The sequence below is a fragment of the Branchiostoma floridae genome, chromosome 4 (genome assembly GCF_000003815.2).
Source record: "Branchiostoma floridae strain S238N-H82 chromosome 4, Bfl_VNyyK, whole genome shotgun sequence".
NCBI lineage: Eukaryota > Metazoa > Chordata > Leptocardii > Amphioxiformes > Branchiostomatidae > Branchiostoma > Branchiostoma floridae.
In genome coordinates this window covers 32,156,993-32,184,521 of record NC_049982.1, presented here as the reverse complement: position 1 = coordinate 32,184,521, position 27,529 = coordinate 32,156,993, and the positions used below count along the sequence as shown (strand labels likewise).

The following is a 27,529-nucleotide window of genomic DNA, read 5'->3' as shown; positions in this document are numbered from 1 at the left end:
TGAACGTCTGCCGGTATAATATTTCATTTTCTAATTAGTCAAAAATCCAGTCTACTGATTTTTTTCAGGTCCAGTTTATTCAAGACTGGGCCAACAAGAAAAAACTGTTTTGTACCGATACACCGTACGGGTATAGGACTCTTCATCCTTGGGGAGATGGAAAATAAATCTATGGGACCATGAAATAGTCGTCATGATGGCAAAGTGGTCAAATGTAAATCATACAAAAATAAATTTGTGTGTTTAAAAGCATATAGGCATGGATTTGCGTTTAACAAAATGAGACAGTCACCTTGAGTGTAATTGTCTGCAGCTGTCCACAGTACTTTCCTGTGCAGCCAGGGTTGGTGGAGAACAGGACTTGGTGGGCTGGGATGCGGCAGTATGCTCTCCGACTCCCTCCGGTAATCATCCAGATCATCACATCAGGGATGCTGTTTTGGGGCTGGAAATAGAAATGTACATTGTAGATGTATACAGAAATACCCACTGTGCAACAGGTCACAGCAAAACTCTGGTACATTTTGTCAAATTTCAACTTTTAGAACATTTTTTATATTTCTAAGTTTTGCTTTTATTTTTACACCACAATATTGCCAGCATTCCTGTAGTTGTGTTACTACTCAAAGATTCCACATACATTTGAATTTCAACTTTTTTTTTCAAAGTTTAACATTTATTTTTTACACCAGAAACAATTGCCAGCATTTCTATTGTTGTGTCGCTACTCAAAGATTCCACATACGTTTGAATTTCAACTTGTCACAAAACACACTTTTAGGTGCTGTGAATGAAAATAAATTTACTGAATGATGAAAAGTTTTGCGCCACATTGGCTAGTACATTATATAGCACCAACCTAGCATGTAAGTAATGCCTTTGACAGAATTACTACCTCAATACTGATGTCCTTGAGTGTCTGGCAGTATTCCATGGCTGCTGCCAACACCTCCTCTGGTTCTAAAGCCTTGTCCCTCAGTGCCTGGGCCTCGGCGACTATGTTGTCCAACTGTTTCCTCCTCATTTTCCCCATGTTCCTGTCAAGTTCTGTGTCACGGTGGCCCTTTTCTGCCTGCGGTACTGGTAATTGCTTTCTATTTACAAATAAAATTGCCAGAAAGAAGAAATTTCACTTTTTGATAATTTTGTTATTCTACAAACAGAAATATGACAAAGACACACTAATTTCATTTGTTAATATCAATTCACATAATTCCACCAGGTGCCATAATACTGCCAAATCATTGTTTGATTCATTGTCTTGAACACTAAAATATCTGAGGTGTATATACCTCAGGATTACTGATGCTGCATTGGTATGTCTCTTTAAATCACTTTAACTTCATGTAGTTTTTGTCTTGTGGCAGTATTGTGACACCCAGCGGTATAATGGTAATTGATGATAGTTCTTGTACAAAACAGGCTGTATTGTATGCAGGTCAACTGCTTTAATTTATGAACAATATGAGGGGAAAGCGTGTACATGTTATTTGGTTCAAACAGTTTTTTGGGGGTTCAATGCAGTCAGATTTCCTATTTGGGCTGTTTTGTTCCCCTCTTCTTGTAGAAATGTCAATCTATGTTGTTGAAGAGTCAAGGAAGTTAACTGGCATGGCCTAGGTACATGTTGTATCTACTAAGGCAGGAAAATGATGCTGTTATTACAACATGACACCATTTCCAGAATCAAATGGGTCTTCCTTCTAGGACAGAGAAGAAATGATTTAATTTTCTTTTTACTTACTTGCATCTTGCAATGAGCCTGTCCAGCATCCCTACACAGTAGGAGGTCAGCTCTGCTCGATTCATCCTAGTCTTCAAGCCCATGTTTATCTTCATCAGGTCGCCTTCCTACACAAATGGTTCAAGTGGAAGAAGATGGTAACTCGTAAGTGTAGGTCAGGACCATTTAAGAGGCAGTTCTATTTGTTAACAAAAACTTCTTAGAGTACTAGAAGGCAACATTTTTGCAAAAATGCAGAATGCTTCCCTTTAGCCTTTTGTCAAGTTAACCCCCCCCATCTGCTTGGTTTTTGGACCAGGTCATTAACATAATTATGATACATCATTAGGCTCGCCCTATATTATTGTGTGCGAGCAAAAAAACTTTTGAAAAATTACCGAAAAGGTTTTGCTATCGGAAACATATTTCTCATATCTATGTAAAATACAGCTAATATTCAGATGCAGTTCTTAGCTCTGATTAGTTCATGGCAGTTCTAAGCTCTGATTGGTTCCTGCCAGAAGAACAAACCAGCAAAAACAATTATATGTTTTCCCTATCAGAGAAAACACAATTAAGAATTGAATTGTTGAAGTCTTTTGATTATTTTCTCCTTTTCTCTTACCATCATCTTGTAATGGAAGGAAAAGAATGATGTAATCTGTATTGTTGTAACATTTTACCTCCTGCCTCAATGGAAAGCAGCTTGCAGACTGATTTGAGCTTTTCATGAAGACAAAAAGGTTCGAACAAAAATCCAACCCACCAGTGCTTCTGTGATCTTGTGTAACATGTTGAGGGCCTCTAGTCTCCAGCTGATGTTCTCCCAGAACGACGTGACGACGACGACCGGCTTGGTGCTGCCCCACGGTAAGAAGTAGTACTTACAGCCGTCGAACACTGCATTTGTGGGCTGGGTACATAGACAACGCTTAGGGGGGGTCATCGACACACACACAAAGACAGACATGTGAGTAATACACTGTTCATGGAGAATAGGATTTCATAAAGACATGAAAATTTGTGATCATTCAAGACACAATGAATTTACATGTACATGCACTTCTGAATTGGTAAGTCTATGAAATAGGTTTCTATAATTTTCATAATGCTGTCTCATACTGTCATATACTCTAAACTAAGAACAAAGAGGTGTTTGTATTATAAATTGAAGGGTTTCATCATATAATCATCATCTTTGCACATGTAAAAAAGTTACATTTGTACTTGTTCTGCATTCCCAGCATTTGGACCATTCTGCACTTTAAAAAAGTCCTTCTTCAAATTGTTCCACTATACACTGACACTAGTAACAGGTACATGTACATATATATGTGGGAGGCAGTACTAACAACATGCATTGCTAACCCATACTAACAGACCTTTTATCTAACTTTCTGAGATTAAAGTTATTGTTAACCTAAAGCTTTCTGTGTAGTCATGGTTACAACTCATCATCACATGGAACCAGATGTTACCTGGGTTGTTGACGAGGAAGGTGGGATGTTGGTGTCCAGTTTGTTGCCATAGTTACCGATGCTGACTTCGAACTCCACCGGAGCTTCCATCTCACAGATCATGGAGGCGTCCATGAAGATTCCAAGTAGTCGGTACTTACGGCAGCGCTGAAAGCCCTAGAAATAAGAGTGGCAGCAATCACAAGTGGGTTCCAGTACTGGACCAGAAAATCACAAAAACCCTAAACCATAGGGAAATGTTATGTTCCTGAACAAAAACAAACACTACTAATTGGTTTATGCAACACATCACATACTACTGCAAAGTAATTTCTTGTTCATGTACTTTTTGCGACAGCTTTAGCCATTCCGATAATAATCAAATGAACACTATCAAATAAACTAGATCTCAGAAAAGACAAGCACAGAGAGGAGACAAGAAATCTGTGGTCACGGACCATGTTGCCAGGAATAACTGTGTCATTGACTGGGAGGTGGCCAAGATAATAGACAGAGAAGACCACAGACACATCCGTTGGATTTAAGAAGCAGTCAGGATAAGGAAGTCCACCTCAGTGATGAACCGGGGCGAGGGGGAGTACAAACACAGCCACGTTTGGGATTGTGTTCTCGCCGCAAAAGCGCCACCTACATTAGCTACATGTAGCAGCGAGAAGCAGAACTCCAGTTGGAAGCTCTGAGGAAGATGTCTGACAGGCATCAAAATGCCAGCTAAGGTGAGATTAACTAGTTGTGTTGAAGAAAAAAAAAACTCCTATATCCTAGCTTTAGCCATGATGAAGGTTAGACATCCTGGTAATAAGATACTGAGACTGACAAAAGTCAAAAGCTGCTTGAGAAACTGTTACCTTGTGAAAGCCATTTCTCTTGGCACAAACACCCTGGGTGAATAATGGGATGGAACATGACTAGTGTCATCTACCTCTTAGCACATACAGTGTACGTGTACATTGTACATTGTATATGCTTTAAAGGGGTAATTTCCTGCTACACAAGATTAAGTCCAGTGAAATAGAAGTGAGCTTTGTTTGTAGCCTGAATACCATCCTCCATAGTGACCGCTGGCTCAATACTTTCAATTGCTAACAACAAGCAAAAGTATTGAGCCAGCAGTCACTAAGGTCTATACTCTATCTTTGTGGAGCACATACATGTACATGTGTGGGTCATGAAACAGCACTATCTAAACAGATGCTCTGCCAAAAGATTTGAAACAAAGTTTGATATACTTTGACTTTATGAATCTCACACTGCTTTCAGTACATTTTCACTTCCAGCAATGAAATTCTTACTATTGCCTCTATTTTTCTATGTTGACAATTGCTTAATGTCATGGTTGTAAAATGTGACAAGTACATCAATATCTAACTCAATGGAAAAAATCCTACTTGCCCGATGTCATGCACTTGCCCGTTCAGCACTTTCACTTGCCCTGGACAATAAGGCTAGTTGACCTGACCAAACCTGATTTCTTTGGAGGCGATGCAAACTTTCTAATCCTAAAGCTTTGTCCTGCTCACAATTCATCTCACACAAATAAAGTCAAGCTAAAAAACATATCATACCTCCACTACCATCAGCTCCTCTGGAGTGATGTCCACTACAGACTGCTTGGGGTCAGGAAGTTCTCCCAGAATTGTCCGTAGTTCGACCATGACACGACCACGGTAGGCAACGCCCTCACCCTGAAAACACAATCAGTTAAGTTGTGGATAGAGTTCAGTACCATAGTAGGGATAGTGTTCAGAACCAGGGACACTTATTTACCTATATGTTGATTGTGTTCAGCACCACGGACAGGTGTGTTTACCTGTGTGTGGACAGTGTTGAACACCAGGAACAGGTCTGTTTGCATGTGTGTGTGTGTGTGTGTGAATGGTGTTCAGCATCAGAGACAGGTGTATTTAACTATGTGTGGATGGTGTTTAGCACCAGGGACAGGTGTGTTTACCTGTGTGTGGATAGTGTTCGTTACCAGGGACAGCTGTGTTAACCTATGTGTGGATGCAGGTCAGCACATGGGTACTAGATATATTTGCTGGTGTAAATGATGTTCAGCAGGAGGGACAGGTCTGTTAACCTGTGTGTAGATGGTGTCTAGCACCAGGGACAGGTCTGTTTACTTGTGTGGATGGTGTTCAGCACCAGGGACAGGTCTCTTTAGTTGTGTGTGTGTGTGGATGGTTTTCAGCAACTGGGACAGGTCTGTTCACCTGCATGCAGATAAATCTCAGCACCAAGGTGTGTTTACCTGTGTGTGGATGGTGGTTAGCACCAGGGACAGGTCTGTTTGTGTGTGTGCGTGGATGATTCCCAGCATCAGGGACAGGTGTGTTTACCTCTGTGTGAATGGTTTTCAGCACCAGGTCCAGGTCTGTTTACCCATGTGTGGATGATGTTCAGCACCAAAGACAGGTCTGTTTGTGTGTGGATGGTGTTCAACTCCAGAGACAGGTGTCTTTACCTGTATGTGAATGATGTTTAGTACCAGGGACTGGTTATTGTCCTGTGTGGACAGTTTTCAGCACCAGGGACAGGTCTGTTTGTGTGTGGATGGTGTTTGGCAACAGGGATATGTGTATTTGCCTGTGTGTGGATGGTGTTCAGCAACAGGGACAGGTCTGTTTACTTGTGTGGATGGTGTTCAGCACCAAGGACAGGTCTGTTTGTGTGCAGATGGTGTTCAACACTAGAAACAGGTCTGTTTGTGTGTGGATGGTGTTCAGCACCAGGGACAGGTCTGTTTGTGGGAATGGTATTCAGCAGATACATTTGTCATTTCAGAAGTGAAGACAAGAAAACAGTACAAAACATCAAATTCTACATTATTACATTCCTGGTACAGCAAATGTAGTAGCAGCTGTACATTGTATGAAACAGATATTAGCAATTCATCAAATTTGTAAACACTCACCTTTCCCAAGTTCAGGTCATCAAATTCATCTGGCAATGTCCGAAACTCACGAACAGAACCATACATGTTGAGGAAGCAGGGACCAAAGCAAGGCAGGAATCCTACAATAAATGGAATACCTCACACTGGTCATAAGACTACTACAAAAGTAGTCATATTGTAGTCGTATCAGCATATTGAGACCACATCTGTAACAAATGGATTATTTTATGAAATAAAGACAGTGGGTTCCAACACCCTGACTCCTAAACATTTGCTTAGTATGCATATCTCACTCTGGTGTCAGAAGCGGAAAAGACAGCCACAGTTAGTCAGACTCACCATCCGGTCTGACATAATCTGGTGTCAGAAGTGGGATAGACAGAGTTAGTCAGACTCACCGTCCTCTTCACCAGGCCAGGACACCATGGACAGGTTCAGGAGGCCTGTACCGACTGTGTCGTCAGCGCTGACGCGGTCCCTATAATGAATAAGCGGAAATACATATTGTATCTTGTCAACATATCACCTGTCTTCTGTGTTTCATGGTTTAGATTGTATGAAAACTGGTTTGGCATTGACATAAATACCCCAATTGAGTAATCTACAGATCAAATATATGAATTCTGAATGATTTTTTTCTTGATTTGAGGATCTATTTTACATTTGTCATTTGGTGTAACCTCTCTGCTGGGAATTAGCATAATATAGAAGTATGCACAATACACAAAAATGACTAAATTTCCAGTATCACTCACCAGTCTTTAATACGCAGCTTGATGACCTCACACATGGAAGGAAACTGTGAAAAAAAAGTTTAATGTTTGTAAACAACAAATAAGTTTCCTATTTTCGTATCTATAGATCTACTTTGCCTAAATTACACTTTTGGAAAATGTTGTGAATGCTTAATGTACTTATAGGCAAACTACATTAATTGTATATGATGCATATAATACATCTAAGCATGTCACTCTGTACTTACGCGCATGCCTAGTCGTAACTCCTGGTTCCATTCGGGATGGTCAGAATTATACAAAGTCTTGGTGTTAACCTGTACAGGTGAAAATAACTGGATAAGACTCAGAAATACAGAATACTCATACTCAGAAACAGAAAATATGGTGCAACTCCATACGAGCATACTCAAAACTCCATAAAACTATAATTGTGGATGGTAAGGAAGTGCAAGGGATGAGTGGGTTGAGTGTCAGTTGGTCGTGAGTTTGATCCCTGGCAGAGTCATAACAAGGACTTGAAAAATGGACCATGCTGCTTTCTCTGCTTAGCACTCAGCATTTGGGAAAGAGTATGGAAGTTGAACATACACAACACTACCACACAGCACTAGTCCCCTGCTGTAATGATTGCACTAATGTGGCCCAGGGCTACTGAAACTACTAAGGAAGGTGACCCCAACTGACCTTTCGTCCTGCAAAGTGAACCTCCATGTAAGGGTCCACCAACTCTTTTTTCACCTCACCAACACCCAGCACCTTCTTGATGCCTTGCATTGCTGATGTGTCCACTGGAATGATAAAGCAATTAGCCTGTCAGTCTTACAGGGAACTCTCATTCAGTCAATCTACCCATTAATCAATCAATCAATCAATCAATCAATTAACCAACCAACCAATGCACAAGCTGCACTGCTGGTCAACTTGGAAGTGAGTCTATTGACAAACTAAGTAAGATGAAACTGAATTACAGTACTGTAAATGCAGGAACTTTCGCAGTGGTTTAATGTTCGCGGTTTTCGCGTTGGCCGTTTCTCCGCGAACTTAAAACCACCGCAAACATTTTCCATGGCAGTTAGAGACTACAGTACATGGTGCTACCACAAACTTAAAACCACCGCAAAAAGTCCTTTTTCCCGCTACCGCGAAATTAAATCCCCGCGAACTTAAATATATTTACAGTATTCTTTTGGTTCTTCATAGCAAACTATGTTCTTTCAGAACCCCTTATCCTTCAATTGATGTTCCATATCAGTAATATCTACTAATATTTACACAAGGATGCAGTATATTTGTTTTATAATGAAGCAATTTATAATTGTTGACTGCACTCAAAATGAAGGCAGTAAGTCTGCTATGTGCACATTGACCCAAATCACTCCCACTTCTAAATGTAACATTATTTGGTCTCCACACAATGCTACATGGCTGGAACAGCTGTTTGTTCTCACTGGCTTTTAGCCAGCTAGTTTTGGATAGGTCCTTTCATATGGAAGTATACATGGTCAAGGGGGGAACAACTCTGCCTCTAAACTTGCAAATTGTGGGTTTAAATCCTGTACGTTGCTGCTCACCTGACTTGCAGGCTACGTTTGTCAAAAAGAGCTAGGCAAATTCTGCAAAGTACAACAAACCATTCCATACACAAATCAGATTTTTTTTTCAATCTCTTCTTTCACTTTAGACCTTGTTTATTTGATTATATGGATGATATCCTCTGGGATCCCAAAACTGATGTGAGCGTGCAAATAAAAAAATGTTTGGCCCAAAAGAGTTGCCTTCATTACAAAATCTATCTGGTCAGGAAGGTTGAACAAATGACCAAACACACAGAATATAGTATACCTTCAATCTTGTTCTTTCATGACACCTGTATCCATTTTTGAATACATTTCTTTTAAATCCACAGGATATAATTGCTTATTTTGCAGCTGCCTTGTAACGCTAGTTCACCTTTATCCGTGGGGTGACCTTTATCCATTTTGTCTTTAAAACAGCACAATTAGGAGTATTAAGTCTGCTGACAGTGGTTTCAAATTTGCAATATTTTCAAAATGTTCCGATTTGAAACCACCGTCCGTCAACTTCATATCCCTAAATACGTTTTATTTTACAAACAACGAATATAGGTTACCCACGGATAAAGGTGAACCAGCGTTACAGTTTACAGCATGGTTGAAAACTTCTTTTTTGAAACGGCCAAAAATTGATGCATGTGTTGGTGTCATCCATATGATCAAATCAGCGTGGCCTTATCACAACAAGCTGACCCGGCCTTACTCTGTGGTATGTCCTCTGCTCGGAACACCCTGAAGATAAAGGTGGCGGGGCGGAGCTCCACACCAGCTGGGCGCAGGAGGTTACTGTGAAGAGAACAGCGCAACATTTTCTCTCACTCTCAGACATGACCTTGTGGACAGTAATGCATTGAAACTTTCTTTGCACTTGGTACAGTCCAAATGGAAGTTTACCATCAGCATGAAACACTGTTTAAGTAGTTAGTCCATTATAATTTCTCCCTTGTAAAGGTGCAAGCTTTGTGTCAGCTATCAAATGATAAAATAGAACTCTATTTTCGTTGTTAAGTGTAACAAACAAGGCAATAAGAGATGGGAGATTTCACGTACGTCAACAACACACACCTACAAACAGATAAGCAAAAAACAATACTAGTACTTCAGTATCTAGTACATCTCATCTTTATTTTTTACCTCGTTGTTTTATGCATGAATTGTTTTGGGGAAGGTTAGGATTACAGAATTGTGATAGGGCATTGCTGTACTTACGATTCAATGTCATCAGAATCAACTTCTGCCTCGCCTTCTGCTTTCTCAGACTGGGGGGAAGAAAGGGAACAGAAATTTTAAACTATTTTTGAATGCCCGTTTAAAGCTTACAACAAATGACAATATACATGTGCAGCTCACTGACAGTATTGCAAGACTGTCAGTGGCATGATATTTGCATATACTCAAGTAGTACACAAGTCAATAAGAATCATTTTAAGCAGAAGCTTTAGACAAAATAAAGGTTACTAGTACTGTACTATGAGAACTCAATACTTTGCAGTCTTCTCAACCGTTTAACTGTTGAAAAGTTAAAAGTTAAACTGCAATGATTATGTTTCAATCTTCTACTTTACAGAAAAGTGTATGTTGAATACATATGGAACCAGAGATACTCGGCAACCTATTAGACACTCTAAAGACATTGTTGGAAAGAAATAATGGGTTGGATTCCCACATTAAGCCCTGGAGAATGTTCTAGTCTAAGAGTACTGATCAATTATTCCTTACCGGAGGCTGCTCTCCAGGCCCCAGCACAATCATGGACATCTTGATGTACCCTTTGGCACCAGCGGTGGGGTCGTCGGGGTCACTCAACAGAACCCAGCGGCGAAGGAAGGCATGGTCTAACATCAACAGCAAGTATTAATAAATACAGAATCATGGGTATACTGTATAGGTATATCTGATACATCAATCTGCAGTTAGAAAATGCCACACCATTTCAACAAAAGGCGACCATTTCAATTTCTTGGTTCCCGAATTTGCAGATTCACCTTTATCTGGTTTGAAAGTACAAAAAATACAAAATGTAACACTCAGGATATGATTCAAATGAGAAAAAAAATCATATGTTGGCACCAAAAGAAGAAAATCATTGTCTTCCAAGTTTTGTCTGCTGCAGTTTTTTCCGTAACATTATATATGTATCCATTATGCATTTAATATTGAAAGTTGCTTGAACTGCCAGGTGTTTTGACTCCTGCATTTAGCATTTTGGTCTATCACAGGACGCCTGTTTCTTATTATCATTTTTATTTACTAAGGGCTACATGATTTTCCTGCAAAAATCCGGGAACCTGAAAAATTAGTGTAACCCAAAGAGAAACTTGCATTTTTAGGATAGAATCTAGCTTTGAAAAGCCTTTAATCAAGATTAGAACAGTTATAATCAAAGATATTCAAATGTCAACTGCCAAAATGGCCATGTTACTTACTAGGTTGTCTGTGGACTACCCCTATATCCAGCTACAGAGAGAAGGTTGGAGAGAGGTTAGCTCAACTGGGGTTATGCACACTTGCATACAACAATTTTAGCAAAGGTTAGGTAAATTTTATTAATAAGTTATAAATCCAAACAAGATGGTAAAACAAACCATTATTATAAAACAGCTAGTGAACGTAAAACATGTGATTAAGTCCCAAAATTACTCTCAAATGATGAAAAAAAATGCATGAATTCAAAATGACATAAAGAGATCCAACAATGCAGTATCAGTAATCCTGAGGTATATACACTTCAGATATCTAGGTGTTCAATCTTGAGAAGGCCTCTACATGTAACGGAAGTTCACCTTTATCCGCATGGTAACCTATATCCGTTGCTTTTAAAAGCGAGGTATTTACGGATATCTAGTCGATGGATGTTTCAAATTGCAATATTTTCATAGCATTCCAGGCTCAAACAACTGTCTGTTGACTTGATATCCCTGAATTCTCCGACTTTATATACAACGGATAAAGGTAACCCCGCAGATAAAGGTGAACTAGCGTTACATCAATGCTTTTATACATGGTGGTATTATGGTACCTGGTGGAAAGGTGATGTTGATGTTATATGGTAATTGCATTCATGTTGGGTTCAGTGCCTTGTCACACAAATGTAGCTCAGTACATCAGAATATTTTCCTTTCTTTTGTTAACACAATCTATTCCTACCAAGACATAGAGAAAGCATTCTTGCCACAAAGTAACGGAATAACATAAACAAACACTGAAATGATGTATCTTGTTTGGAATATGAGAGTTGAAGTACAAAAAGTTTGTGCTACAATGTAAAACAGTGTTTGAAATAAAATGAATCTATGAATATGAAATTAAAAATATGAGTTTCCTAATAACTAATCATGACAATGTACATACCTTGAAGGAACCGATGAAAGCATCTGAGCGAAGCTTGCGGGAGTTGAACACCTACATTTGGTACAATACAAAGACTTCTTCAGTATTACAAACGTCTTTTTGGAAACATTAGGTTACTCCTGGTATGACACTTGATTACAGCCTAAGTTCTGTACTAACATTGTAAGCAGGGTCTTTAAATTGGTGGAAGTCAATACTCAAGAATGGTGGGTGGTGAGAAGTCTCTAGACTTCTGGTGGGAAGTCTCTACACTTCCTGCTTCAAATACATTTTTCCTGATGTATATCGTGATCAGCTCACCTGAATTTCTATCATATCTCCAAAGAGTTCAGCAGGGGACTCGTGGAAGTTAAAGAAGAAAAGCTGGACACAAAAATGGAACAACAACAAAAATTGATTTAATAACCCAACTGAGTTTCAATCAACCATCCTGAGGTTTCATTCTATAGCAAAAATATTAACATACACATATTGTTCTGCATATTGCCTGTATACAAAGAACAAATCACAGATTTGATGTGATGTGATCCTAATGTGTGTGTGTGTGTTTATGTGTGTCTATGTGTATGTCTGTGTGTGTGTACATATATGATATATCTATTAACTAATAAACTTTTCTGCTGCAATATAACACTTCTCACAGTGCTGTAATATTTCACATCTTATAAAACATAATTCAAAGTTACTTTCAATCACTTTGTCTTTTTCACAACAGTCTCATTCATTTCCACACTAATGCCCCTCTGGGCTGTTTTTTTTTTACTTTCAGGCAAAGCCAAGTGGGCCATTCAGTGGTTGCTGGGCTGCTTTGAGGACTCTGGCAAGCCCCCAGTTGATTTTGATTCCCAGTTACAATCAAAATGCAACTATATACATTGTAAAGCACAGCAGTGAGTCCCTGATCTCATATCGTCTAGATTGGCCACATGTACACTGACTATAGGCCTCCTTTGGAAATGGCATTATCAATGGTATCCTAAACTTACCTCATCATAGAAAGGACAGTCTGTATTCTTCTTGACTCTGGTCTGCTTGGATTGATTGGATACAGTGACTTTACAGACAGGAGATATGTTGGACCCTGCAATCCGTCGTCCCTCTAGGACCCTGATTCGAATCTGTGCAGCAAGTGAAACACGTTGACACATTAAAATGCCAGTGGGAGTCGGATATTCCACCAAGTAGATTCCTTTGTAGCGAAATGGAGAATTGTTTTGAGTATCCCACATTTACAACTTTCTCCAACAATTAGGTCCAGGTTCAGGTCCACATCTGGACCTGATCCTCTGGACATAAACCGGACCTGTTACCTAAATTTTCTGTACCGGTACCCATCCCTAAACCTGAGTGAAAAATTTTGGTAAACGGTGTGTTAGATGATAACGTTAGTTCACCTTTATCTATTGGGTAACCTACATCCGTTGCTTTTAAAAACAGGGCATTTGAGGATATCACATTGACGGACGTTGGTTTAAAATTTCAATATTTTAAGTACATTGCCGTTTAAAACTACCACCCGTCGAGTTGATGTGCCTAAATACACTGTTTTGACAAACAACAGATATAGGTTACCCCGCGGATAAAGGTGTACTAGCGTTATAGTAGTAGGAATATTTCTGCTCTGCAGATATATCTAGAAGAAGAAATAAATATTCTAGCCAGGATCAAAAATACTAATGTGAGGAGTTTTCATTGATTTTCATGTTTTGGGTAAGCATGTATGAAAACAATGCAGTTCCTTTAACAGTACAGTTATCATTCATTCATCATCTATAAATCAAAGAAGTGACGTTGATGTTGATATTGATCAATAACTCAAATATTCCCACCTGGAAGTCCATGGGTTTATTGGACAAATTGCCAGGCAATTTCCTCCTAACCAGAAAAGACAAACATAACAATTAGTACAATATACAAGATATCCTTCAAAATACTACAGAGTACTTATCAAAGTGATATGAATGTTATCAATAACACTCAAGAGATACATAAGTCATGTGATTCCAACATTACTTACATGTTGTTTCAGAACATTGCTTACAGTTTAACACATGCATGTAAGACGCTGTCATATCGGATGTCAGATGCGTGTGCCTCGCAATACTGCATGTCTTAGGACAACCATTACCCACAACAATTAGACAATTAATCTCCAAGCAGATCTTGCTGTGGCATAAGATAGTATCATACGCTGAGGAAGGAGTTTAGTCAGCAGAGGAGTTTTATTCCAGCGTGGTGGAATAAAACTTTAATCTCCAAGCAGATCCTACGGTGCCACAAGATAGTGTCAAAGCTGGCCAAGGAGTATAGCCGGCAAAGGGATTCAAACGGGCACAGGAGTTAAGTTTGATAATACATTATGCCACCGTGGATCTGGTTGGAGATTAATAAAACTCTATCTTATGCCACTGCAAGATCAGCTTGGAGATTATAGACAATAACAGTCACACAGCTATGTCTATGTAACTGTTGTAGGTCTAAAGCAGGCCTTACCTAGCAGCTCCCCTGGAGGGTTTGCCACCCTTTGTGCTGACCACACCTCCTTCTTCCTGCAGAGTCTCTTCTGTACCTCCTTCACCATAGGTTAGGTCTCCCTCCTCTCCACCTACTCAATACAGAATTCATACATTGTACAACAGTTCACAACTTTACCTTTTGCAAATGATGTGGCAGTGCTAAAATCTTTTTATGTAAAAATCAATATGATTTAGCAAACCTGTCCTTAGCAACCTGTCCTTAGCAACCATGCAAGGGACCAAGAAAAAATGGTTGCTGAGGACAGGTGGTTGCTCCTGACAAGTTAGTCGGTTGCTCGGATGATTGATGCATGGTATGCTAATCCTGGCAACAATGTTAATAATATATAACATTAATATTAAGCTTTTACAGTAACACTAACTAACTTTATATTGCAATCTAAAAATTTGCAGCTTGGGTATGACCATATTACAACAAAGACATGGGAAATATGGTTAACTATTTTGAATATAGAATATTCACAACCACAGTGTTACAGATACACACATGCATTTCTGGGTTTGACTATGATTTGGTTACCACAAACAAGAGACTTGAAGAGTTGTAACACAGTACACCTACATGTAAGCAAGCAGAAGCATGTATCATAGCACCAGATCATTCAGTCAGGGAAGTTTACACCATGAGTGTGAACAGTACAGATATTTGTTTAGAACATAAGTCTAAACTTTACAAAACCAACACTGGGATGAACAAAAAAAACTGGAATTCAAATTTGTTCAGTTGGTCAACGATTTTCCATTATCATTCATCTTATGAAGTCCCCCCCCCCAAATCAGCAATCAACTAATAGTATGCAACAAGAAATCAGCTGAACACTGACCTTCTGCAATTTCCTCTGCAGCAGGTGCTTCAGGTGCTTTTTCCTGCGCAGGTGGCTGGTATGAGATCCTCAGACTGATGGAGGCCTGACAAACACATGTGCCACAAACCATCACATTTTCTGTAGCTTAAATAAAAACTTTCCCCTACATGTAAATCAAGCACTTTCTCCTGGCTTCATACTGAACTGCTGAAGTAGCTTAAAGCTATTCGAGCCATACACATGTATCTAGCAAACTTACTTCCCGGCTGATATGAATTCATGGCAAACCCCTCATGTAAAGAAGAACTTTTCGTGTTATTGATATTTATATGCAGAAGAAAACCTTTAGTTAGTAAAATCAACTTTATTTGTCTTGCAAATCATCGATCCATTAACAAGTTTATGACATGTGCAACTGACAAATCAAATATTAATCTTTTCAATCATTTCAACAACCAGATAGTTATTGACAAATAATTGTGTTACTCATTGCCAACTCGCTTTGCAAAAACTGACTTAGTATCAAACATAACAAAATGAAGACACTCAAGATCTACTGGTCTGTGATAAGTTACTGGCTGTGATGTGAGTGATCATTGATTAATTATTGACTATCATTATTGGTTATTGACAAGTTATTGACTGTGTGCGTGGCCCATATCAGCTCACCATGGTGGGTCGCTTGTTTCCGTCCTGCAGGGTGAGGTTCAGCTCACAGGAGTGACTCGGCGCCGATACCACATCCCGCAGGGGAACCACACTCTCCCCCAGTAACCTGGATGGGTCAGACGGGCATTCTACTGGATCAGGTGATTGACTAAAGCTAAAGAATCAATAATCATAACAATAATATCCGGTGTATTTGCAGCCAGGTACCCAATATTAGAGTAATGAAGGCGAGGTTGAGGCACCCCCTTGAGCACGGGACCCCCATTTTACGTCCCTTCCGAAAGACGAATTCGTGAATTTTTGGTCGGGCTACAGAATCCCGTCTTCCTTGGTGGTCTCTCATCCAAGTACTGACTGGACTGCACGTTGCTTAACTTCGACTGCACGTTGCTTAACTTCCGAGATCAAGGGGATCGGGTGTTTCAACACGCAACGTTAAGAACCAATCTTTATATATACATAGCATGGGTCAGTCGGGCATTCTACTAGATAAATGATGATTCAGACTGTTGCCATAAGATTTAACCCGTAAACTTATACTAAAGGATGGTCAACCACGATCGCGGCTTTCCGGTAGTGGACACTCAGCCACAACCGCGGTTTCCCAGAGACAAGCCTGATCTTGCCCCGGCAACCCACAAGTAGAGCATCGCTATGTATCGACAATCCCTGGGAATCCAAAGCAAACTTAGGGGGGAATAGCCTTGTTTTCATTTGTACAGCCAGTAGACATCTTAGGGTAGACCACGAAGGCCGGCTATAGGCGATTTTTTCCTGACTTTTGCAGCTAAATTTTAGCGCCCTATGATTGCACTGCCATGAAGATGCTACCGGAGACGATAGATCAGGGACCATTTCACAATCGATGAGGAATTTAATTAAATGTAACTGAGATGAAAGATACAATAAAGCCATGTTTGAGTCTCGTATTTATATTACAACTGTAACATCATAAGGCATGTTCTGTACAAGTTTTAAAAGATTTTTGACGTGATTTGAACTTGACCGATGATCGATTTTGTGTTGACTTTCTGGAGTGAAGGTTTCCAGATATTATTGGTGGAATATATTCAAATAGACCAGGAATAATCTTTGTTTTATTTGCATTCTTCAAAACAGTACAGAGGTCACTGTGTTAATTTCCAGTTCACCTATGTCTATTTATATCTTAACCTGTCTTCTACACCTTTACCAAGTAACAGTATCACTAATAATGAATGAATGAATGAATGAATGAATGAAGACCTTTATTGCACATTTTTGCCCCACTGGGCTCTAAAGTACAGGTCACATAGTAACAATCATATATATGCAACAATGGAAACAATCATACACATCTGTATATGCAGACATGCGTCTAATCTATTCTAAGACATTCGACTTCCTCTCGCTTCTTGGTAATTGTATAAATGTAGCTAGCTGTATGGTTGGTTAGAGTTGGTTTATCAAAAGCTGTCAGGAATATAAATTTCTCTTTACTGTTCAAGAGTCTGAAGTGGGGATATTTACTCAACACATAGTCAAATACTAGTAGAATGCTCCTATACAATGGACAATCCACAGTAAAATGTACTTCATCTTCTAATATAATAATAGACCCACAGTTTTTTTCTAGTGGGCTACATACTATAAGTAATGCAGGCTATGTTACTATAGTGCTAATCTTGTGAACTTTGCAACATAATCAATAAAGAAACACTTCTGCAGCATGCTATATAGTACAAAACACTTCATCCAAGGAAAGCAGAGTGGTAGCGTTACCTGCTAAATCTACCACATTTCATGTAAAGGTTCAGGTGAATCACATACCTGTTCCTGCCAACACGTTCATAGTCCTTAACAGTGACTGTTAAGTTGTCTGATGGGTCGAGTGCCTTCCCTCCGAGGTCAAAGCTAAATGTCTGAAGATACAATGTGCAATGAGAACTTAGTGACAGTTTGGCTATACAGAATAGATATGTTCTATGATACGTCAGCAATAATTCCACCAGCCTGAGACTGTCAGTTATGACATAAAAAAAGACGAATCTTAAGAGATCTACGTATACTGATGCAGCACCAGTAATACCAGAGTATCCTTTGAGAAGTCTTTGTTTTACATGACTTCTAAGCTAAGGATACCCAAAGAAATCTGTGCAGTTGGAATTGGAATAGACTCAGACACAGACTGCCCCTGCAGCTAATAGCTATAAGGGACTGAATGAGTGAGTAATCTGAATACATTGAAGACTAGTTCTTACCTGGTCCCATACTGGATTCAGCTCATTCTCTTTGACTTCTGTTTTCTTCTTGTCACCTGTACAAAAAACAAATTATTTGGTCATTTCAGGGACTGTACTGACTGACTGTTGTTACACCTATAACTGTTACTGTAACTCACTAACTGAAATTCAAAGATATGATGTTAATGTTTGGGAGGGTTCAGGGTGTCGGATTGATTAAACCAAATCTCTACTATTGCTAACATAGTACTTGTATAATATATCATAGTACATAGTAAAGATTGGAATTCAGGAGAATCTTGGATTGTCCTGGGAAAGATAGGACTTCAGCTGTAACATTTCAATGATAAGAGGCCTTAGGTCTGGGTGTTTAGATTGACCTACTTTGTTTATCAAGGATTAAATCATATAGCCCTGAGATGAACGTATGTTGTCAACAATGTGTCATCCTTTAAAAAGAACAGGGTAGGGTAGATATGGACCTCTGAAGACCTTGTCATTTCCAGGGTTTATCTGGAAGCCATTCTTGGCTTTGCCCTGTTGTTTTTAGAAGAGAAAGTTTGTGGCTATAGGTAGGTAAAAGAATGTGGAGGAGTGTACTTTGGGCGGTGAAATGAGTTAGATGAGTTTTGGAAGATAACTTGCGCTGTGCTGATTTTCTTTACACAGATACAAAGTTATTGTTCAGACTGTTCAAAGTAAGTACTAGTACTAGTAGGTCGAACTAGCATCAGTGATATTAGCACCAGTGTGGACCAGACTGGTACAGTACTACAAGTACCTGTACTAAAAGAGGACAAGTGATCGGGTGCAAGAGGAGTACTAAGATAAACATCCTGTACTGTGTAGGTTGCTGATAACAACTTGTTGAACATTCAAGCCCTAGGTATACTGGACTCTCCTACATGAGGGTCTGCACATGAGGTGCAACATTACTAACAAGATATTTTGTTTTACTGTCAATCGCAGCCAGCCCGCTCTCATTCAAAATCCTGGTGAATTATTCGTGAAGCATACTTGGTCCAAGGAGGTTGAACTTTTTTCAACCTCCTTGCTTGGTCTCTTTAATTCTTCATAGCACGTTATTTGTTGTCCTGAATTCGTCATTAAGCAATGTTGACAAATTCTTTGTACAGCGTAGCCGAATCAGCCGTGGCTCCCATATGTGCGACATTAGAGTCTACATGTAGACTATAGTTTCTGAATCTTTTGTTTTGTCTTTCAAATTGAATTTAATGTCTTATGTAATTTTTCTTCAAAATCTTTTACTCAACTTTACATATACTACTTATTATAACAGTTGAGATGTGTGCGTGTGTGTGTGTGTGTGGGGGGGGGGGGGGATAATGAGGACCAATTGGGGTTGATGTATGAATTTCTGTACCGTCATTAGCATAATTTATATTCATGATAGTGCGATTTTACTTTCATGTCAACCAAGGAGCTTTCATTAAAGCTCCTAAAAAATGTGACAACAGTCAATTTTTTGTTGTTGTTGCCGCTTTCATAAGTTAACTAAACCTTGTATTGTAGATCTTTCTTATCTACTAGTACTACATCCTTTTTTTAAACTCAATCCTACTCAAGTGTATACTTGACAAACTTTCAGAAAATGATACTGTATAAATGAGTAGGTTTTGGATTAATATGTTCCTCTTCCTCATATTTAGAAGGAACACTGCATGGGGGGGCAGAGTGTTCAGTGTTATAATACACCGATTATGTAACAGTATTATGCGAAAATCAAAGCTTGAATATTCAAATTGCAGTGCAGAATATTCAGCTATTGTTTATACACCCATTGAACATGCGTAAGTAAGTTTCAATCAAGGACAAGACAAATAATATGTACAACAAATCCATAGTATTCAATTCTAGAAAATGATTCTGAAGTTTAAATAAAGCTGCTTTACTATTCGACCAATATATTTGTTATACTTAGTATACCATTTTGAGTTATTTGCAAGCTTAGTATATGTGCTCCAAAAATCACTGACTATAGACAACTACAAGTGAAAGTATATCTAATACTTAATCTTGGAAGGTTTTTCTTTAATTTCTTGTGAAAATGACATTTTTACTGGAACCTGCCAAGTACACATTATCTACAACAGGAAACGTCAATTGCAAGGATTACAGCACAACAAAGGCCACTCAAAACAGACCCTCCCTGAAGTTAAACAAAGTGTTCTGTAAGACATTGGTTGCCTATGACTAATGTTTGCACCATCTCAAGTTTAGGTCTGTTCCAAATCACTGAGAGGGTTCTAAAATAATATTTGTAAGATTGAATTATTTTAAGTCAAATTATTTCAGTCACTATAGGTCTAAATTGTTCAAACATTGAAACAATCAAAAGTGAAAGTTTTGTCATACAACCAGAAATTTTCCTTGTGTGTAATGATGATGGCTGCTTCTTCGTGTGTGTAATAGTCCTTATATAATAGTTTCAGATTTGGAAAAGAATAACTCAAGCTGGGTTGACAAATCATCATACTAGTAAATCATGCAAACCAGTCTCATCTACATAATTTATGAGGAAATACTACAGTAGCATAATTTGCTAGCTAAGAATAAGTCATACAAAAAATATGTTATTTGAGTAGAGCTAATTTACGGCCACTGATAAAATGTATGCAAATGAGGACCTTATTATTTGCATAATCAGACACATCTATAGGAGCGATTGCAATGATGTCATGGTGACCCAGTGGTAGGCAAAAAAAAGCAAACTTTGGCAAAAGATTGATTTACATATCAGCCAGTAATTTGATCTGTTGATTTAAATATCAATTTTAATCCAATCTACTGACATCCTGCCATCCAGCCATCAAATACATTGTACCCCGGATAATAAACAACAGCAGCGATCGCTTGTATCAAGGAGGTTCTCTTTCTTTAACCTCCTTGCTTGTATGATATCTCACTCAAAATGTTATGGCAAAGGTGTGTGGTTGTGGAACTCTTGTTTAATTTCTAATATGTCTGGCTATGTTCTTTTTATAACCCAAGTACATCGCATGTCGCAATTGTAGAGAAGAAATGTCAATTTCAGGTAACATTACATTTACATGTACATGTACCTGTACACCATACTCTGGGACTGTGTTTTGCTCACCTGCATTCCAAGGTGTTCAATAAATCATTACAGACTACTGTAAATCTTCAAATGTTCACTGTGGTTTTAATTTGCATGCCTCTCCATTGTGAAATCAGCACACCATACATATGTATTTCTGCTGTATTACTAGCTGTACTAAAGAATTGTTCCAAACACAAACAAAGACCGTGAAAGTGTCCTTTCATCGTGAACTGAAAAACTAGTGTTAAATGAATTAACAGTGCGTAAAGTACTCATAACTTATTCATACCATCACTAATACTCTGCTTTCAGAAAGGACAATGGGACATCTTTGCAGGGGATTTGTTGACGATTGCATTTTTGTTGCAAATGCCGTATGATAACTGACAAAAAATGGGCTATAGCTAATTTTAGTGGTATGAAACCTACTTTCCTGCCATGCATAATTTGTTTACTCCCTTGGGAGTGCAGCAACAGTTTGGAAACAAATTATGTATCTCGATCTTTTGTGTGTTTCACAAGCTATAGCCGGCACACAAACGGCTTGTTGCCGAAATCTACAGCCAGTTTATCGAGAAAGACTCACAGGACCATGTAACATATTTGATTTCCTGTTAGCTGATGTACTGTAGATAGCGGAACACCACGCCCAGCTAGCGGGTATTGTTATACACAAGAGAAAAGCCACGCTCATACCTTGGAAGTCAACTGTCGCGAAAGGATCGCTCTTGCCGGTGAATCGTTCCACATTGGGCAAATCAGACGCACTGATAACGGTCACCTGTATGGTAGACATGCCTGAGCCAGCGCTCAGAGATGTATTTTACAGAACTCCCGTGCTAGAGAGAGTTTCGGGGTCAGTGCTCGGCTAGCGGTACATCTCGTCTGCATTCCCCAGGCGTCCAAATATGCGCACGGATTCTAGCCCCTCCCTCCTACTTCCGGTTCTCCCCCCACTTCGCAAATAATAAAATAGCCTCGTTTCTTTTTGTAGCCTCTAATCAGGATTCTTCAAATTAATCATAATAGTCAGTCAATTTAAAGGTTTGATTGTTTTATAACGAAAAGAGCTTCGCTACCCCCTGTGAAACTGAAAGTTCGACTCTTCCTGGCTTCCTTAGAAGTTTAATTTGAAACGCCCCCTAGTTCTCTAACATGTACATGTACGTGGCAGCTGTCCTTTATCGACAGTCCGTATTGGGTTACACCTTCCGGGCAAAGGGCAAGAGAGTAGGCGGCTCGCCCACGTTCCTCTTGTACCGTGCTCTTGTACCAAGTTGGTTACCATGTGTACTGGCGGGAAAACGTATTGGGCCATGTTGATTTTATTATATGTATTATATGGATGACATCATATCAAGGAGCTTTTATCATATATAGGAACTCCTAAACTGATGCGAGCGTGCGAATGAAAATAAAAGTCAGACCAAAAGTTGACTTCAGTGAGTATGAGGTCTATTGTGAACACACATGGAGTATGTTCATTTATGTTCTTGCCAACGTCTACTTTTTAAGATCTTTTTGACTTCGGGACAGACTTTGGCATTCTACGACAATATAAACCATCTTTCGATATTCTTTTGCAATTTATTGCATACATGGGTGACATCCGCGCGCGCATCAATTTCGGCTGTTTAAAAAAAGTTTTACGGTAGAAAACTTTAATTGTTTTTTTTCTCACCACAAAACTTTTGTTTTTTGAAACAGCCAAAACTGATTCGCGCGCGGATATCACCCATATATTCAAACAATATGGCCTAATATGACTCTAATATAGACAGAAACGATTCAGAAACACTCTGCATTTTCTTTGAAAATGTGGCCTTTCTACACTTTCTTTCAATACACATCCTAGCTTGGATTCCCAGACAGCCCTGTATGATGACCATTCACACTTCACAGGGTGCCAGTTACCTTCTCACCTGGCCCAGCAGCACCCCACCTGAAAACTCACAATAGGCTGAGACAGGGCGATTAGCAAACTATAGGGAAAATCTGTGAACATTGGGGTCAAAGTTGGTTGTCCAACATCCACTTTGCTGGGGGTCCCAGAAAATTAGTTTAACCTTTGTGAGATGTCAAAAGTTCGTAGGCCTCTGCAAAACAAGGAAGCTAGTATCTATATCTGATTGAGCTTCGCTCTTATGTTTTTTTCTCAGATAACATAAGTCATATTTGATATACGAGTTTCCTGATTTCTGATATGGATAGCTTCTGTTTGCGCCAGGCTGGTAACTATTTATGTACGCCATGCGAATTGCTTCTTGTGGACATGGCTTATCCGTCACGGGTATGTTGGGAGAATTCTAAATCTTTACCTCTTCTCGCTATTCATATTTTCTTGTCCTACCAAGGAGTTTACATGAACTATGATGGCACCCAGACTATTTTGATAGAGTGAATTTTTTTAGTTTTCTGAAAGTTATGAGAAGGGTCTTTTTCTTAGTCTGTCCTATTCCAATCTCTATATATAAAGCAGATACTAGGTCCGTTTTTTTATATTTTACTACGCGTACGCCTTTGCCGTGGTCCGCGTTTTTTTCTCTTCACCTCTGCTGAGCGGATCCTACATCTAGTGTCACTCTTCTTCCTTATATCTGCTTTTAGACTATGAAGGAAGCGAAGGGCGTAGGCTCACATGACTAGACCAAGTCCAAGGTTACCAGACGACACGGAAGGGCGGGTTTCCATGGCATGGCGTCAGACTCCGGTTCCGCTACATCACGGTAGCTTCACTGGTCAGGATATGAGGAGGTATTAATAATCCCTCCACCGCGAGGGAAACTGTTACTGTGTAACACAGGGTAGGTGGCTAGACGGGTTGAATACTCGTAAGTTAAACTTCAACCCGTAAACACATTGACTGAGTAGAGCGAATGCAGCTGCTCGCCACTACATGTACTTAGCATTCTTGGAAAATAAGCTACTACTACTAATCCGCAAGTTCTAGTAGTTTGATTAAATCGCACTTATAATGTCTATAATGGCCTGGCTAAGCTAGGTGGGTCCGCCATAGCCTATCACTAAATTTTAAGTGATTGTTGTTGAAATTTAAAATAAATGCATGAATTTATGCATGAATGTTCACTTCGTCTATTTTGAATTTTATATCAATGTGAATGGATTGTGTGACTGATGGCGTAATTCATGTGTATTCTTTAATTCATATTCAATATCACATGCCAAGCCAATCAGAAGTAAAGCTGAATCTGAATCTAGCCACGGTCAGTGGTGTTTGCGTCACACAGACAAGTCCACATGAGATTACGTGCCATGGGATACATGCTATATTCAATGATCTTCAATAAGTCTTCTTGACACTGAAACGGATCTAAACTTTTGGTGGTTCTTTTAATCGGAGGTGTAGATTTCCCTTCTAAACGGATGCAAAAATGGACCAGTGGCTTGGTGACCTATTCAGGGACAGAAAATAATTAAAACCAAGGAGGTTAAAAAATCACCTTTTTTAACCTCCTTGTTAAAACCAAACTCGATCATTGCGCTTTCTATTAATATTAAAAGCTGCCGTTTAATATGTTCGCAAGTGCGTGTCAGGTTGCCAGAAATAATGGACCTAAATGCAAGGTCTATATAGGCAAGGAGCTTATATCTCAATATAAGCTCCTTGATATAGGTTAAATTCTAACCTCCTTTGTTTATACGACGCTTCACCCGAAGATCTGTCTGACGATTTAAATGCCGGAGGTGGGAAGATAATTCCACCAACGTAAAAGCGCACCTAGCGACCCCAACAGGAAAGACTTCATCCTCGTAATAATGTTAGGACAGGTAAACAGTAATCTTTATAGTATCTCTATCCGACAAGAAATTTCATACTTTGATGCAAGCAGCAATACGGATAGCTTGATTTAATCGCAGGGGAGCCAGTTTAGACAAGGACAGCGGGGTTTGCGTTTCACGGTACGGCGAAGGGAGCTAAGGAATAAAAGGTGAAACGGCATTTTCTGTAGATGAGCTCACGTTCAAACTTTGAATACGATTTAAGCACAGTGTGTTTAATTGTGACGTGTTCTCAGTCTCAGTCCACTGCAGTTGAATAACAAGTCTTGGCGGAAAAAGCGTGACGGTCGGCACTACCTTGCACTTGAACAGTGATGGCAAAGTACCGTACTGACAGTCGCTACAAAGACTTAGTATGCAGGGTAGTTTTGTCAAAGCAAAGGTATTTGGGTGGGTGTTAGAAAAAACAAAACATGAACATTGGAATGAAGAAAAAAAGCTGCATAAGTAACATGAAAGAAAGTTACATAGCGGTACACTGGGGAAATGGTAGCCGCAGTTTTACCATGTTTATATTCTAGACATATTTCACCGCATTGTGTATACGCCTAATAAAAATAAATTTATGACCCGTGTACATGCCTCACAGTGCTTCACCTATATCATTCTATTCGCATTAGGTTTCTGAAGATCAGGCAAATAGAACAAGATCAAGAAAATAACAACTAATGTCCAACTTGTGTAAGAAAGAGTCGTTAGAGTCTCTTTCCTTGGTTGAGGCAATTGATTCGGAAAATGAATATCCGGAAAATAACGGAAGTCAATTTTGTTGCATATCATCTGGTCAACAAGGAAGCTGATGGACAAGCTTTAAAGTTTCAGGATTCAAAGAACTGTTTTCTACAGTACATGTGCACAATTGATTTTCAGTTCGCGATCTTCTGATTCACGTTGAAGTCCCTACCTTCTCAAGGTCTAGGGTTTAACGCAAGATTTCCCGCGGGCTATTGGCCTACGTGCAACAAACATTATACCAGTAGTTTGTGTACAGCTGTGGTTTTGCACTTACATGACACTTCTCTCCCTTTGTATATGTTAAAGACTGCTACCCGTATATGTAAATATACATATAAAATTATCAAATTCATAATCATATTCATATCTCGCGCCACTGGCTATGATCAGAAGTAGCCTAAATGGAGCGCAGTCGCCGTACGTGCTGTCATTTCGTATTGACAAGAAACAAACGCTGCTAGCGTGACATGTGTGTTGGTTTTACTTAGGCTACATGAAGAATTCATTAGAATGGGCGGGTCCATATACTGCTTGTGAGTTCACATGGCAATCTAGACGATGATTATCGATTAAAGTGAGTTGTAGTTAGGGACGCCGGGCATACGTCAATGACACAGAAGTTGAACGTGAATGGAATGGCAACAAAGTTCAGAGGGTCAGCATGAGGTATGCATTCGTCATAACAAGGCCATTGCCCATTCACAAACATACACCGCATCATAATGCTCAAAAGACGCAACGTACGGTCGACTATGTAACACCTTTTAACCATGACCTCCGTATATACAGTACAGGCATCCGCCATCAATGCTACCCCGCCCCTCCCCTCAAAACACTCTTAAAACACTATATAAAATCACGGCGTTCACTTGATAATACCTTTGTATTCGATCTCGCAGTACGGGTCACTCTTCCCGAACGTGTCGGTGTTGTGCAGATTCTGTGCCGCGTTGATCTGCACCTGAAACGAAGTCGTCTTTGGCGAAGCCATGGCTTCGTTTCATCGGCCGGGTACACCGCGAGCTTGGCCGATGGCCCTCTCCAGAATTTGTCCAGAATCGAGGGACTGGAACTGCAGGAAACGCGAGGGCGTTGTTCGTCCCTAACTGCCCACGGGCTTATCTGTCTTGGATGAACTACGCTGGCTTGATGCCAACGACTGGTCCCGGGCCTACTCAGCCATGACTCAAGACGAACGCTAAAATTACAACCACATACTGTATTTTATGGGGACATCGCTGAAAGGGCTCTACACGGCTACAAAGGGTACAACCACTGACGTCAGACTTACCAAACCATATTGGTGACAAATGCAGAAAGGCTTGAGGGTGATCCCGTCTGACCCCGTCTGGAAAATGGACTGTGTGCTGCGAAATCTCGGGGGCGGGCCTCAAGCGACCCCAGAAAGATTTACCATCGGACTAAAAGGTTGTCAGATATGAATGTTTGACTGTTCTAGTTTCTAAGCAAATGCAAAGATTCAGGTAGATGAATTTAAAAAAAGTTTACTACCAGGAAAAGATTACAAAAGCACGCGCAAAAACTTTTCTTGGTACAACGCCCTTACATCTGCTTGGAGATTAAAGTTACCCCAGTCCCACTGTGTTGGTGAAGGGGGTAAGGGTTGGGATTGGGGGAGGGGGTAAGATAATGCGATTGAGACAACTAGAAGGAGATAGAAATTACCGTATTGTATGTAAAGAAGCTATATTCCACATGTTTGATGATACCTCCATGACCGTTCCCTCGCAAATGATATCCGCTGTGCAAAACTAAAACAAGTTTTTGCGAAGTCGACACAGAACTTGAATTTGTTTTGTGTAATTTTAAAGATGGACAGAATTGAACGATTAAAGCTTTTGTAATGAGCACAGGGGCACTTGAGACGGACATCCACAAGCGGACGCACTATGAAGAA

At 39.6% G+C, this 27,529-nt stretch overlaps 1 protein-coding gene across 1 annotated transcript in view; it reads right to left on the bottom strand.

The window, feature by feature from the left end:
* The window catches only part of LOC118413314 (dysferlin-like), a gene marked incomplete in the record, with an annotated part of 58,406 nt that extends 31,709 nt beyond the window's left edge, over positions 1-26,697 (bottom strand). The window contains 25 exon segments of the mRNA XM_035816622.1: positions 293-445; positions 896-1,094; positions 1,745-1,851; positions 2,490-2,636; positions 3,202-3,357; positions 4,767-4,886; positions 6,116-6,216; positions 6,496-6,575; positions 6,853-6,896; positions 7,080-7,148; positions 7,519-7,622; positions 9,112-9,194; positions 9,618-9,667; positions 10,128-10,243; positions 10,835-10,865; positions 11,760-11,810; positions 12,060-12,122; positions 12,746-12,877; positions 13,589-13,634; positions 14,253-14,364; positions 15,121-15,205; positions 15,772-15,877; positions 17,581-17,672; positions 18,012-18,067; positions 26,491-26,697. Of these exon segments, the coding sequence (XP_035672515.1) occupies positions 293-445; positions 896-1,094; positions 1,745-1,851; positions 2,490-2,636; positions 3,202-3,357; positions 4,767-4,886; positions 6,116-6,216; positions 6,496-6,575; positions 6,853-6,896; positions 7,080-7,148; positions 7,519-7,622; positions 9,112-9,194; positions 9,618-9,667; positions 10,128-10,243; positions 10,835-10,865; positions 11,760-11,810; positions 12,060-12,122; positions 12,746-12,877; positions 13,589-13,634; positions 14,253-14,364; positions 15,121-15,205; positions 15,772-15,877; positions 17,581-17,672; positions 18,012-18,067; positions 26,491-26,602 (2,415 nt within the window).
* Positions 26,698-27,529: the final 832 nt, after the last annotated feature.